The sequence below is a fragment of the Streptopelia decaocto genome (genome assembly GCF_964273445.1).
Source record: "Streptopelia decaocto genome assembly, chromosome: 13".
NCBI classification, from domain to species: domain Eukaryota; kingdom Metazoa; phylum Chordata; class Aves; order Columbiformes; family Columbidae; genus Streptopelia; species Streptopelia decaocto.
Genome location: NC_138668.1, coordinates 8,925,073 through 8,938,569, shown reverse-complemented (window position 1 = coordinate 8,938,569; position 13,497 = coordinate 8,925,073). Strand labels below are relative to the sequence as shown.

Here is a 13,497-nt window from a genome sequence, read left to right as displayed (position 1 = left end):
AACACTCCCCCTACAACTTCTACAAATAGATGCTTTCTGTCTCAGCATTTTACAGCACCATTGGCTCTTTCTAGATCGACTGGCTCAACCACACACTGCCTGATGAGTTGCTGATTCAGGTGCTAATGCTTCAGACTTGGCTACATACAGTGTTTTAATTAAGTAACCTGCTCTCTAGAGCTTTCTGAAAGCTCACTTAGAGAATAATGCTGAGAGCAAATCTGTCATCTACACAGTGTGCTGGGATTTTCGCTCCCAGTTGAACACTCAGACCGCTTGCTGATGAAGTTCTCTTATCCCTCACACAGTTCATCTGGTTTTGCCTCTCTGAACCGTAACCTGTGTGGCTGGGGAGTCCTTCCCGCCCTGCCCCAGGGGGACCCTGCGGCTCATGCTATACGCACACTCATTTCAGCAGGTCGCAGGCGGTTGTGCTCCACCACTGCTCACACGGTGCTGGACTTCCTCAAGAAGGGCTGGAAGAGGCAGGACATTCCTCCACACCACTCGTGGTGAGATTTGCCTTCTTTCTTACCAAGAAAGACTCGAATTATTTCTGTTTTAGATGGAGTATATCCCTGAAGCCACACTGTTTGCTCTCTACATGCTCCATCTCCCAAGGAAGGAGCTGTAGCAAGGCCCTGGTCACAGATCTGATAACTTCCTATGGGATAAACCCTTTGCAGGTTTCAACACTATGAACATCCAGAACTAACCAAAGACAACTAGCGCATGTGAAATCCTACAAGAGGGTCCACTGATGGCAGGGTGCACTAAGAGCAGCACTACCCCTGGCTTTCCACTGGTCAAATGTATTCGCAAGGACAAAAACAGCAAGTGGAGAAGCTGCAGAGGGGAAGGAAAGAAGGAAGCAGGTGAAAAAGACAAACCATAGCACTGGAAATGCTTAAAGTCACAGATTTTGGAAAGAAAATAAGCTTGTCTCCTCCCAGGAACGCAGCTTCGCGGCCTTCACCAGCAATAAAAACCAAAAACCTTTTAAGGTAGGGGACAAAAACAGAGTAAGAGCTGCTAATCCTCCCTGGCCCTCACCAAGCTTTGTCTCAGCTCCTGTCTGCGCAACACCAGTATCATCTATCACTTTCCAAAAATACTGCTCATTTCCTGTAGTTTTGTAATGCTATCCCCTGGCATCACAAACACTACCTTTTGTCTTTCTTTTTTGTTCATCTCAATTTGATGTACCAATATAATTCATTTCTATAACAATAGCACATTTTATAATGAAAAAGACCACCCAAGCACTAAGTTGCTATTGAATCCTTATCTCTGCTATAGCACAAGACTCATTTGAAAAAGTGAGTCATTCGAGTCATTTAAAGTCTTACACATTTATGAAAATTATAAAGTGTCTCTCACATGGGGTAGGAAGAGTAATAAAATCACACTGCCCCCAAAGGCACAAAACCACCCAGGTACCTGCCTGTCATCACGCTGGGAGCTGTGCTCCCCTTCTGCACCCCTCCTACAGTGCCAGCTTTCTTTTTGAGCTTGTAAGAGCACCTGCAAACTCATTTTTGTGGGCTCAGTTGCTTTTCCAGTCCTTTCACACTTATGCAGTCCTTGCTGTAGCAGTGAAGTTACTGCCAATTTCCACTGGACTGCTCTGTGAAAAGGAGCAGAAGCTCCATGACTCATGCAGTGCTTACAGACACAACTGATGGATAACAGCACAAAAATTAACAATACCAAATGTCATCTCTACAATTCAAACATGCAGATGTTATGCCCACAGCACATGACCACATTAATTCAGGAAACAGTGTTTGCTCCTATGAGCAGCCCTTTAATCAGCACCTCCAGTGCTACTGACCACAGCAGGGTTTTCCCCATAGACCACACAGATGTAAAGGCCACAGAACTCTGTATGCTGCAGTGGGGAAGAAGGTAACCAACTCCTGCCCTGCGGACTCCATGGGAAATCAAATCCCATCTACAAAGAGTTGGATGCAATGCAATTAAAAAAAAAAAGTGAAAGTAAGAGATGTTGATTTTCATGTCATTTGGATGATTTTCAGTGAATTCCGTGTGTCAGAAAGGGTCACACATTCAGGAGAGACAGACGACTAACCCTGGCCTTGAGAAAGAAACAGCAGGGAAAAATAATGGCCGCTGTCAGCACTGCTAAGAGCTAAATCCCCTCAAGCAAATAGTCATAGTCCAGCTAAGAGACAGTGTGAGTTAAACTGTAATAAGCAGTAAAAACACCGCAGTGGTACACAGTGGTCCTTCCCTAAATGTACTTCAAAGTGCTCACAAGCAGAGGTATTCCACATGGCTAAAGCATTGCTTTGATTGTCACACAGAAATGCCAGGGGATTTGGGGATTACAAGCAAAAATCTAAAATGCATGAGGAACCAAAGCTGGAATTTTCCCACGGTGACAAGGTCAGAATTGCCACTGAATCTGCGTTCTCCACAGCCAGGCAGGACATTGCCTGGAACGCTGCTCCTCCATCAGCTAGCGGCACAGGCTCAGCAGTAACGCAGAGGACCGAGTGCCACCTACCGAGCTGCTTTATCAGCTCCCTCCTGCCGCAGCTGGATTCCCTGACACCTCTCAAGTGCAGATACTCCAACTCTTCTTACCTTTCTGTCTGAGGCACAATCACCCAGTAGAATGACATAACAATATTTCAGTTGTAGGCTGGGTGTAAATCCTTACAAAAGAGCCTGGCAGGTTGTGAAGCTGCCTGAAGGGGCCCTGAACTGAGCTGCGAAGTAGTCACTGACAGGCTGATGAGCAGGGACTGCTCCAGCTGCACAGCGCTCCAGACACCAGCGCAGAGCAGGGACCTGCAAACCAGAGCAGTTCCACAAGAGGCACTAAACTACTGCGTGTGGCCTGGGCACATTGAAAATGGTCACAGAATATTAGTGGCCACTACAATGCTGGTTATATGCCCATTGGTGAACAGAGTCATAAAGAAGCAGCATCTGAGGTTCTGTAGATTTTCAGATGCTGGAAGGGTGTGCTCCACCACAGTGCTTATCTCATCAGTATAAATAATGTTTTATTGCCTGCTACACTGTCTGCATACAGGAGCCCGGTGTCACAACCATGGCAGTTTAAGAATCTAGAGCTAGCTAGAGAGACCAACTTTGGATGAAGAGTCAAACCCAGTGTCCATCAAACCCTGAAGGGGTTTCACAAAACCTCAGAGTTCGTAGGTCATAAAGTGATATAAAAGGAAAACAAAACAAAGCAAAAAAACCAAACCAAAACAAAACACACTACCCATGAAATTTACTCATACAAACAGGCAGAGTACAAAAGTTAATAGAAAAGATTTATTGCTTAAACTGGTCTCTGGTTATGTGAATGGCAAGTAGGAGGCTCCCACCAGATCAGTCTGCCAGCTCATCTCTCACCAGCACAGGGAATCGCTTGCCTCCTTCACAGAGCTGCGTGTAAGTCGCCCGATAAAGCTGAGCTGCAGAGACCTCTGGGTAGCGCCGGGACTCCAGGACAGGCAGGAGTTCTGCCATCATAACCTGAGCAGGAGCAAAGGAGACATGTCACCAGAGCCAGCATGCACTTTTAGGATTCTGTGAAGTGGCTGCATAACAAGTGAAATCTAACCAGAGCAGTATGACTAATAATGTGCTAATTAATAAACAGATTTTTCTTTTGTCATATTTAACAAAGGCAGAGCTGTTCATCCTCTGCTCGTGAAATACACCAGCAATCACCCAGTGTTCATCAAGCAGAGACATAAATGATGCTTTTCCTCTGCTGCAGAGATGGCCTAACACTGGGGCAAGATCAGCATCCTGCAAGAAACTGAGGCTGATGTTGATTCAGGAGCTCTGCAACCACACAGTGAAGTGCTTACTCACCCAACGGCAAGTTCAACCCCTCACTTAGGACTGTTCCTATTACCTCTGAGTTGGGCCAGATTAATACCAGACAGATGGGCAAGTGGCCAACTCCAGCCCAAACAGAACAAAGCTACACCCCCCCCCACTCCCCCCGGCAAGAGTGCAGGCTACAGGGGATGCTAAAGCTGTCCAACATTCCCCAACCCAGCCTCTGCTTTTTAAGCCTCACTCATGGTCTCAGTCCATGCTCTTAAACAACCCACTGGCCTGTCGCAGCATCATTAACAGCTCTGGGATGATGAATGTGACTGACGACTCAAGCACAGGTGAAGTCCTAATCAAAGGGCTAAAGTTAGCCTTTAGTACCCTTCTCTTAAATTAATGCTAAGACATTTTCCCTGGGATTTTTTTTTCAGCTGGCAAGTCTGAGCAGTCTGCACATTAAAAACCACACAGACCCCTGTACACACTGCCTGTCCAGGAGAAGAGCAGCCAATCAACTGCACGTGTCACTCATCTCCCTCAAAGCATTTTTCAGTGGTGGAAACAAAGGAATACCCAAATGGAATAGAGTACAGGGTGTCCACAAGGTGTTCCCTTTCTTTTCCTCAATAAGTCTCTGCACAGGGACAGAGAAACAGGACACAGTTTCTGATCTTTGGGAAGACTTAAGAGCCGTGGTCCTGAAAGCTACCTAAGGGGAAAGCTGGCATGTGAAGGAGCGCTATACTGCTCCACTTCCTAAGAGCGAGACCTGTCTCTCTTCCATCTGCCTGGTCTGTTCCTGATGCATAAGAAAAAGAAACAGGTCTTCAACATCAAAGACAAGCTAAGAGCTACCAGGACTTCCTATGATTCTTGGCATTCCTCCAGGGAAAGGCAATGGACAGGCTTGACCCAGAAATAGGTACATTCTTCCCCAGGGTACTTGTCTTGTACCAAGTCCATTCACTTGACCTGTCCCAAGAATTTCAGCTATCTTGCACACTCTGCACAGAGCTGCTTCTGACACTCAGAGCTCACCCAGCACAAAGCACCATGAGCAGAGGAAATTGAGTCAGCTGAGAAAGTACCAGGCAGCAGGCTTCAGTAACTACTTCATTTTGGGCAGATAAAAATCAAAAACCTCACAAGCCATAATTCAGCATTATAGCACTAAAGTCCCATTTGAAGACAGGGAGCAATTTATCTTCAGCCAGAGGGAGGAGTGCAGCCAGTTATGAATAACTTTTCCCTGGCTTACAAAAAATGGCTTTCCCACAGTCTATCATCGAGGTCAACAGCAAAGGTTAGGTCAAAGGAGTAGATGTGATTTCACAGATCTTCCCTGCCCTTTGCTGCTGTTGGTTGAGAACAACAAATGATTCTTGTGCTGCAAGCGCTCTGCTCAGGCTGGTGGAGAAACTGACCTTCTACCGTGTTCTTACAGGCAGCTTCAGAATTGTAAAGTCAGGATTAGCAGCACAGTGGTTTGAGACTTAAGAAGGAACAGAGAGCAGAGGAGCTCAATAAGTGGAGGTCACACAGGATAGAATGACCGAGTGGGTGCCCTGACGGGACTCTAACGGGCTGCCAAAAGGGGTCTCCAGGCATTGCCAACGATATCTTCCACTGCCAAACTCTTTCAGAGTAGCTAAAAAAAAAAAATCTTATCAGGAGAGGGTCAGACATTTAAAGGCCTCTGCTCTGGCCTTAGCTAAAAGTCAGTTCATTCATCTACAAAGTAAGCAAGGCATTGATGGGACTCGGACACAAGGCATAAACATAGAAACACCCCTGAGAGAGCTTGCTGGGCTGCTGCTCCCCCATCAGGACCCCGTATGCCAGCTGTTGCCCTTCAGTTGTCCTTTTCTTGCCCTTATCCAGGAGCACTAACTTTTAAAGACTCACCTTTTGTAAGGCAATTTCTTGGTGCAGCATTGACACTTGCAGCTTCAATGCAAACAGGTCCCTCAGCTCCCGGAAACTGGAGTAACAAAGGAGAGGCACAGCCAGCACACCGGCACTGGCACACGTCTGTCCCCTGAGAGGAATGCAGGCTGGAGAGCAGCTTCCTACATCCCCAGCACAGTCTGGGCGCAGCCTCCTTTGGGACTCCACAGCTGCCAGGGTGGAAGAATTGGCAGGAGGAAGGATATACAAGTTAGATCTGCACTTGCAGAATTTGTGATCTACTTAGTCATTCACTTCTAGGAACAATAACTATACTGTGTTAGTCATGGTCAGCTCCTCACATATGGCACAATCACATCTTAAGCTACAGCATGCAGTGCCCCCCATCTCTCAACAGCTCCATCACCTGCTCTCCTGAATTGTAGCAGCTAAAAGCCCCAAGCGTCTCCTGAACACAGATGGGTGGCAAACAGATATTATGGCTTTGTTTCGCACCACACAATTTTATATGTTACCTTATCATTAAGGATTACCAGAAGAAAAATCATTTTGGTCCACAGTGTTCTGTGCAGAGATGCCAAACTACTGTTAAAGCATATCTGGCCACATTCATACCTGACCGAAAAAACAGGGACCGGCTCACCTGTTTGCAGAAGCTGCAACTTTTGCAGGCACTGGGAAACCATGGTTTGCAAACCCTCCAAGGTTAGAAGGCTTTCATACTCTCTTTGCAGAGTGGGATAGTCTAGAACAGAAGCAGAAGAAAACCAGCAGGCACGAGTTTATTGAAACCTTCCTCTCCAAATACCAATTTCTAGAGTGGCCTTGAGTTAACCAGCCCTCATTTTAGGCAGAGAAGGCTCCCGTCCCTCATGTCCAGTACATGACAAGAACACAAGACACATGGAACTGGAGCTCACCAAAATAATCCTTATTCCATCTTCTACCCTCTCCACTCAATGCCCCCTCTCCTTTTTTTTTCCCCCTCCTTACCTGCAGGCTCAGCTTCCACATACTGGCTCAGAAGGGAAGAGACATCCTGGAGGACCTTTAATTCCTCCTCTATCTCTGCAGGACTGAAGGCCGGCATCGGTGAGCAAAACTCAAGCAGCAGCAGCTTAAGGAAGGTTTCACACCACCAGCTCTGTGTGCTATCCCGAGCCCTGGGCCAGAACAAGGACAAGCGGCCTGCCAAGTGGCACTGCCGGAGGAAGGTGAGGACAGCACAGCCGCCTGTTTGCCTGGTGGCCTTGTTTGCCTGGATCAAAAGTTGTATGACTGCTTTAGAGCTGCACTATGAAAAAAACACTTCCTAGAGACCCAGCCTGATCTCCTGTTATTGGAGGCACAAGTGTCTTCAGATGGGAGCATGCTGCAGAGTGATGGCACCCAGTGCCTGCTGTACTGCACCCCCTGCTCATGGAAGGGGCGGTGAGCTCAGAAAGGATACGGTTGTCTGAATCCTCTCTATGAAACGGTTCCTTGCAGCTGCTGCATCTGCACTTGTTTGGCAGAGACGACATCTCCCCCATGCCCTGAAAATTCAAAAGGGGCGGGAGGTGGAAGGAAGTGTTATGCTCCACTGTACCAGATGGTGCTCTCACTGAGCTGCGACACACATATACGACATATCAGCACTTCACATACAAGTAACTTTCTCACCTCTCTCTTTTCCAGGTTATTTACTAGTCACTTCCCCCTCGTTCTTGACAGCTAGTATTAGATCAACAAAGACACCCCACAGAAAGCATCAGACACCGCAAAACGCGTTATTTCTCTCAACTTGTTTCGAGGTGAAGGATTTACGGCCATCAGAAATGCCATACAAGACATGTTTATAAAGAGAACGTGAACTTGCAGCACATCACTACTTCTGTTGCATCACCCAATCTATATTTTTATCACATAGGAAACAACAAACCTTCCCTTGCTTTCTTGAGGGGTAAGTCATTTACATTTCTACACATTTACTCTGTTAGTAAATGTATACAATAAGGAGTTACAGAGGTAGATCAGACAGGACAAATTCTCACTCTAGTTTTTAGCACAGTGATTCCTTCATAAGCCAAACTCTTCTTTAATCTTTTTTCTAGGACATAATATGTTTGGCAAGAAGCATGACAGCAACGCATCAGTATCAGGGACACAGAACAGAGGTTTAAGGACAGTATCAGGAGTAAGCTGGCCAGGACCTTGTAAGAGAGTCCATTTTTCAAAATGAAGTGTTGCACAAATAATAGTGCTACCAGAGAGGTGCATTTCACTTAAGAGTCCAACATCCCCAGTCCCCACAACATCCTTTAGGTAAAGGACTGCTTTAAAGAGCCAGCACATCTCAGCCAGTCTCCCAAAACCTGCCGCAGTGAGAGCCATCAGGAGGAAGCTTAAAATAGTTATGCAGCGCATGACTGTCTAGCCCAAGTGTGCATGTGAATGGATCTTTACATCATGACAGAAATAGCAGTTTTCAAAAATACATTATGCAAAGAAGTGACAAGGTTAATGGAACAGAAAAGAAGTTACCAGGCAAGATGCATTCCCTCTCTAAGGGATCTTCAGAGCAAAGGTTACTTTCAATCTGTCACCAAGTTGAAAGTAATAGTGAAGAGTATAAAATTATCCCAGAGTGATTAGGATGCCCAAAGGCTCAATTTACAAGTGAAAATTAAGGGAACTAAGACTTTGCAAGTTGCTGAAAGGCAACTTAAACTAGTGTTTGATAAATGACAGTTGCCAAGAAAAGGGGGAATTCTCAAGGGTAGCACAAGGATCTATACCTAGATTTAAGATAGGGTTTAAACTTAATATCTGGACAAACCACATAATGAGAAACCTGCTGAATTATGGCAAGACTTCTCAAAAGAAATGGTGGGAAACACATCCAGAGGACTGGAGAATGGACTAGAATACTGAGTTCACTAGAAACCCAACCAGTCACATTGGCATTGGCTCTATTTAAGAGAATTAATCAGCAGAAATCAGCCTCAAACACACACAGCCACGGTGCTCCCAGGCTGGAGAGGTGCCCCAGCAGAACAGTTCAGATCAATGGCCAGTTGGGAAACTCTTTCATTGCACAGGGTGCACAGACACCCACCCCACAGGGTTTCCTGCCTTCAACTACTAGTGTACGGTATCAGCAGAGACTTCTGCAGCACTGTTAATCCCATTATTAAAAGCACTCCAGTACCTTTACAATTTGGGGATTAACAGGGATTAGCGTTCTGAAAACAAATGTAACACTAGTGGCAAGAAAAACATGAAAACACATCTCCTCAGACATAGCCTTGCAAAGACACATGGTGTCGGATCACTGCTCCTGCTCTGAGTCCAGGTCCCACTCACAGCAGGGTCAGTGCCTCCCCATGACCCACAGCCCAGCTGGGTCTCCTCCATGTGACCCCTCCTCACAGCCCCTAAACAGAGGGTGGTTCTGGACTGGACTGATCAGGCTGGGCTTACCTGGAATTCCTGGAATAGGCTTTCCTGTAGGGAAGGGGCAGCTTCAGCTGGCATCTGCAAAACAAGAGAAACATCAGTCCTGACTGCTGGAGAGCAACAGAGCCTTATCTCCACAGAAAATGACATTTTGTCTACATTTGAAATTAATTTGGCTGTAATGGAAGATGTCAGCAACCCTGGGGACTGAATCTACCACTGCCTTCAGCCTGTCCTCATGGAATAAGGATCCACAAGGATTCCACAAGCGTCCCTGAGCTGACCTAGGAGAGCTCCTGCATCCCACCACCACCACCAGAGAGAGGTTCATACCACGTGAGAAGCTGGGAGCAAAGCCTTCACAGGCAAAGACACAGAAACAACATGTTCAGGGAAACTGATCACTACAGACTCGAGCACAAGCAAACCACCCCATGCTGCCACACCTGAGTGTGACAAGGCAGCTTTGCTTAGCACCACACCACACTCAAATAAATAGGAAAGGGACATTTCAGCTTCCACTGGGGACATGCAGAATAAGCCTTAACTTGTTACTGCAAAAACATGTGGGTTGGCATTTCTAGTCACGTGCAAACTATGAACACAAGATTGAGATTGGGTTTTTAAGCAAGTAAATATTTGCATTCAGATTCCTGTTCCCCAAGGAACTGTCACTCAGGGTCCTGTGTCCATCCCAACACCACATGAACAGCAATAATTCCCTCTCTGCACAAACACAAGAGATGGGTCATGGCAGCCGAGAACTTTTTCTCAAAATTTTCCAGGTACAGGCACATATTATATCTGAACTTCACTGTTTTTCTAAAGAACAGAGTACACAGAAAATAATATAGATGTTATTTAAAAAATGAAAGACTGGTCTGAATGCAAAGCAAATCTTTTAAGTATTATTTTGCCACTTCCACACAGAGAATCTCAGTAACATCCACTTCATAATTCTTCCTACACCAAACACTTGAAACAACTGCATTCTAGCCAATACTGATTTGTGTAGTTACATAGGCAATAGCTTACAGGTTAAAGGGGATAGTATAAAACACAGATGCCATCTCTCCAAACAGCACTGGGTATATGCTTTTGAGAGAAAGAGAATTCATGCATTATGTATTATCATTGTGTAGAAAAAAAAAAAAAAATTAAAAAAAATCAATAACCTATACTAGAAAGTGGACTCAGAGGAAAACTAAGGCTTAAGAAAGCTCTACCAGAGGCAACTTTCCAAAACTGTCACAGGGAGCTGTGAAATATCAAAAGACTTAGTTAAAACACTTTCAAAGTCCCAGCCATCCAAGATTAAGCCCTTAAAATGAAAACACTCAATCACAATAAAGGCTTTTAAACTGTAAAGGATCCTTCCTCTTGAGAAAGACTGAGGAGTGGTGAAACCCAGCTGGGCCCTACAGAACAGTTGCAGAGACCAGGCTTTACAGACATGGTAGTCCAGATGTCAAGCAGAAGAAGACAGAGATGCCCATCTCCCAGCACTTACCCTTTCTCCTGGAGGGTGACTGTCCGAGGTGAGGTGCTTCCTCCCAACGCACCTTCAGCAGCAGGGTTCTCGTTTCGGCTGGACTCTCCCAGGGAACAACTTTTCTTCCCTGCATCTAACAGCTGCCTGCCAGCAGCTACAGAGTTCTTTCCCCCAGCTGAATCCCCTATGGAAAAGCTTTGCTGCTGATTCAGTGCAGATCTGGACAAGACAGGTGTCTTTTGGGGTTCAGCAGCAGCACAGGCCCCTCGGTCACTGGCACTGATTGCTGTCCTATGACTTCTTCCTTGTTTGCAAGTCGCCCCTTTTGAGGAGCTCTTCCCAGCTGTCCTGGGACCTTGAGAAACACATCTAGCTGGGGCTCTCCTTTGCAGTTTTTTCACATCTGGGTCAGTCCTATAAGGAGCTCTGAGCTGGTATGGAGAGGGCTTCTTCACAGCAGCAGGCTTTTTGCTTACAGCTCTCACCTTTGTGCTCTCAGGAACATTTTCAACAGGTACAGGCACTTGCTGCTCTTCAGCATTCTTGGGAGGAGGTCCCTCACCTGCAGATTTCTCTCCTGTAGCTCCCTGGGCCTCTAATGGAGTTTTCAAGATGCTTTTCCTGACTTTCAGTGCCTTCTCTAAGGCCCTGTTCAGCAGTTCCAGCTCCTCCAGCTCCTTGGGTGAAGGCCTGTTCTCTGCAAGAGGAGAAGACACATCAGAAGGTCCAAACCTGGACCTTCTCTATTTGTCACTGTAAAAACTCACTCTTCCAGGTGTTACTGAAAGAAACCAAATCCACTGAATGGCACAGTGAGTTCAGCCACCTTGCCACAGCAACTACACAGAGGAGGCAGGCAGGTTTGCCAACAGCCCTGAAGACACCAGGATGGATGGGGGTCACAGCAGAAAACAGTTCTCCGGACTCAGCTTCCCATGAGTGACAGTCACCATGTCTCGGTACAAACACCTCATCGCTGGCCTCGGTTACCATGATACAGCTCCAAGCTAACACCAAGGAAGCCAGTGCACGGAAGGAGGCAGAGGGGGCTTCAACTCGATGCAGCGCTTGGGAGGGATTTCTAAGAAGTGACATACAGGGACACCAGGCCGGCAGAGAAACACTCACCTTGTCCGTCGCTGGAGCCGGGATCCGTCTGCGGCCGCTCGTCCTCCTCCCTGCCCCTGGGGGAAGAAACGCGGCACCAAGGGCCGGCATCGCTGTACACCCAGGGCTCGGCTCCCGCACGGCTGCGGGGACACCAGCACCCGCGCCGCCGGCGCCACACACCCCGGACCTCCCCGCCGCAGCATTCGGAGCTCCACCGCCTCCCTCCCGGCCCGAGGCTGCACTCACCAGCGCTGCAGGAGGGCCCGGCTCCGCGCCGCCCGCTGCTCCAGCTCCCGCCGCCGCTCTGCGCCTTCCCCCAGCGCCGCCAGCAGCGCCGCCGCCACCCTGCAAGGCGCAACACCATCAGCGGCCCGCCGGGGCAGGCCCGCCCGGCCGCCCCACTCCGTCCCGCTCTCACCGCCGGCCGCAGCCCGCAGGCAGCATGGGCCGCGTCGGCTCGGCTCAGCCCGGTCCTGCCTGGTGCAGAGCGCCGCCCTGCGCGCCGCCACAGCCGAACCCCGCGCCGGCACTCGCGCTCTTTATGGCCCTGCCGGGACCTGCGGGGCGGGGCGGGCGCTGAAGGGCGGGAGCGGAAGCGGGGAGTGCGGCATCGCCGGGGTTCCGCGTTTTGCCGGGTTGTGAGGGTCGCTGTGCCTGCCCGGGGGCGGGCGGCAGAGCGCTGGGGACCCCCCAGCCCCGGCGAAACCGCTTTTCCTCAGATGGGTCGAACGCTTCTCTCTCTCCTCGGCAGCGCCTGAGGGGAGCCGGCCGACCTCGGGGGCGGCTAAAGAACGGCTGGCAGAGCAGACCCATCCCAGCGGTTTCTTGCATGCTGAGGTTTTATTTCTCTCAGCCTTCGCTGTGGCTGCCCACGGAGGTGGAGCCACCCGAGAACAGGCAGCGCGCAGCCCACCCGTGTCTGTGGGAGCTGGAGCCCCCCAGCCCGTGCTGTATAAGGCCCACGGGGGCGTGGGATGAACACTCTCCCATGCAGGGGCTGTGCCTGAGCCCACGGCCGGGCTGCGAGCAGGGACAGCAGAACAGCCCGCAGACCAGCTCGCCAGCAGACACACCGTGCTCTGCAGGCTGCTCTGCTGCCCTTGGTGGGCATCACCGGAGAGACACATCTGTGGGGTTGGTTTTGTTTTACGCAGAGAGGAATTTGCCTTGTTCTGCACCCGTGGAAGCTGCCTACCTGCTCACAGGATCCCTGTTGGCAGCTGGGTGCTGCCGGGCTCCCGTCGGGAACACGGCTGCTGCTGCGGGGTGCAGTTCTCCCAAAGTGCCCGTAGCTGGCACTCGGCGCTACCTGTTCAGGCAGCGGAGGAGCAGGAATCCAGTGCTCGCCCTTGCCCAGCAGAATGAAAAATAACTAAGATTTAGAAAGTAGGAAATAAATGGGTTTTGCCTTTGAGGACTGAATCGTCAGGTTGATGTTCATGGTTTCTCTGTGGCCACGTGACCACAGACTCTTGTGGAGGAAAAAATATGAGAATCTTACAAGAGTGGTGGAGACAGGGCTTTAAAACCCTTTATAAAACATTACAAACGTATCAATAAAGTCATGGAATCGATTGCACAGCGCACTGTGGACTTCCACTGTCACCATTGCAGCATATTCCAGGTGTAAATTGCACATTTGGCATGTGCGAAGAATTATTTTTTTCCTACAGACTTTGCAACACAATCTGAAAATTAAGTTGTGCCCTTTCCTGGCACAT

At 48.6% G+C, this 13,497-nt stretch overlaps 1 protein-coding gene across 3 annotated transcripts in view; it reads right to left on the bottom strand.

Annotated features, from left to right (window-relative positions):
• TEDC2 (tubulin epsilon and delta complex 2) overlaps positions 1-12,338 on the bottom strand; it is a 29,100-nt gene extending 16,762 nt beyond the window's left edge. The window contains exons 1-10 of one of the 3 annotated variants that reach the window (XM_082064223.1): positions 12,195-12,338; positions 12,023-12,121; positions 11,795-11,850; positions 10,685-11,363; positions 9,199-9,252; positions 7,187-7,271; positions 6,730-6,838; positions 6,380-6,481; positions 5,734-5,945; positions 3,338-3,516 (exon numbers count right to left, since the gene is read on the bottom strand). In XM_082064223.1, coding sequence (XP_081920349.1) covers positions 3,370-3,516; positions 5,734-5,945; positions 6,380-6,481; positions 6,730-6,838; positions 7,187-7,271; positions 9,199-9,252; positions 10,685-11,363; positions 11,795-11,850; positions 12,023-12,121; positions 12,195-12,220 — 1,569 coding nt within the window. In that variant the 5' untranslated portion in view covers positions 12,221-12,338 and the 3' untranslated portion in view covers positions 3,338-3,369. The other 2 variants (XM_082064222.1, XM_082064224.1) reach the window with 2 other exon arrangements.
• Positions 12,339-13,497: the final 1,159 nt, after the last annotated feature.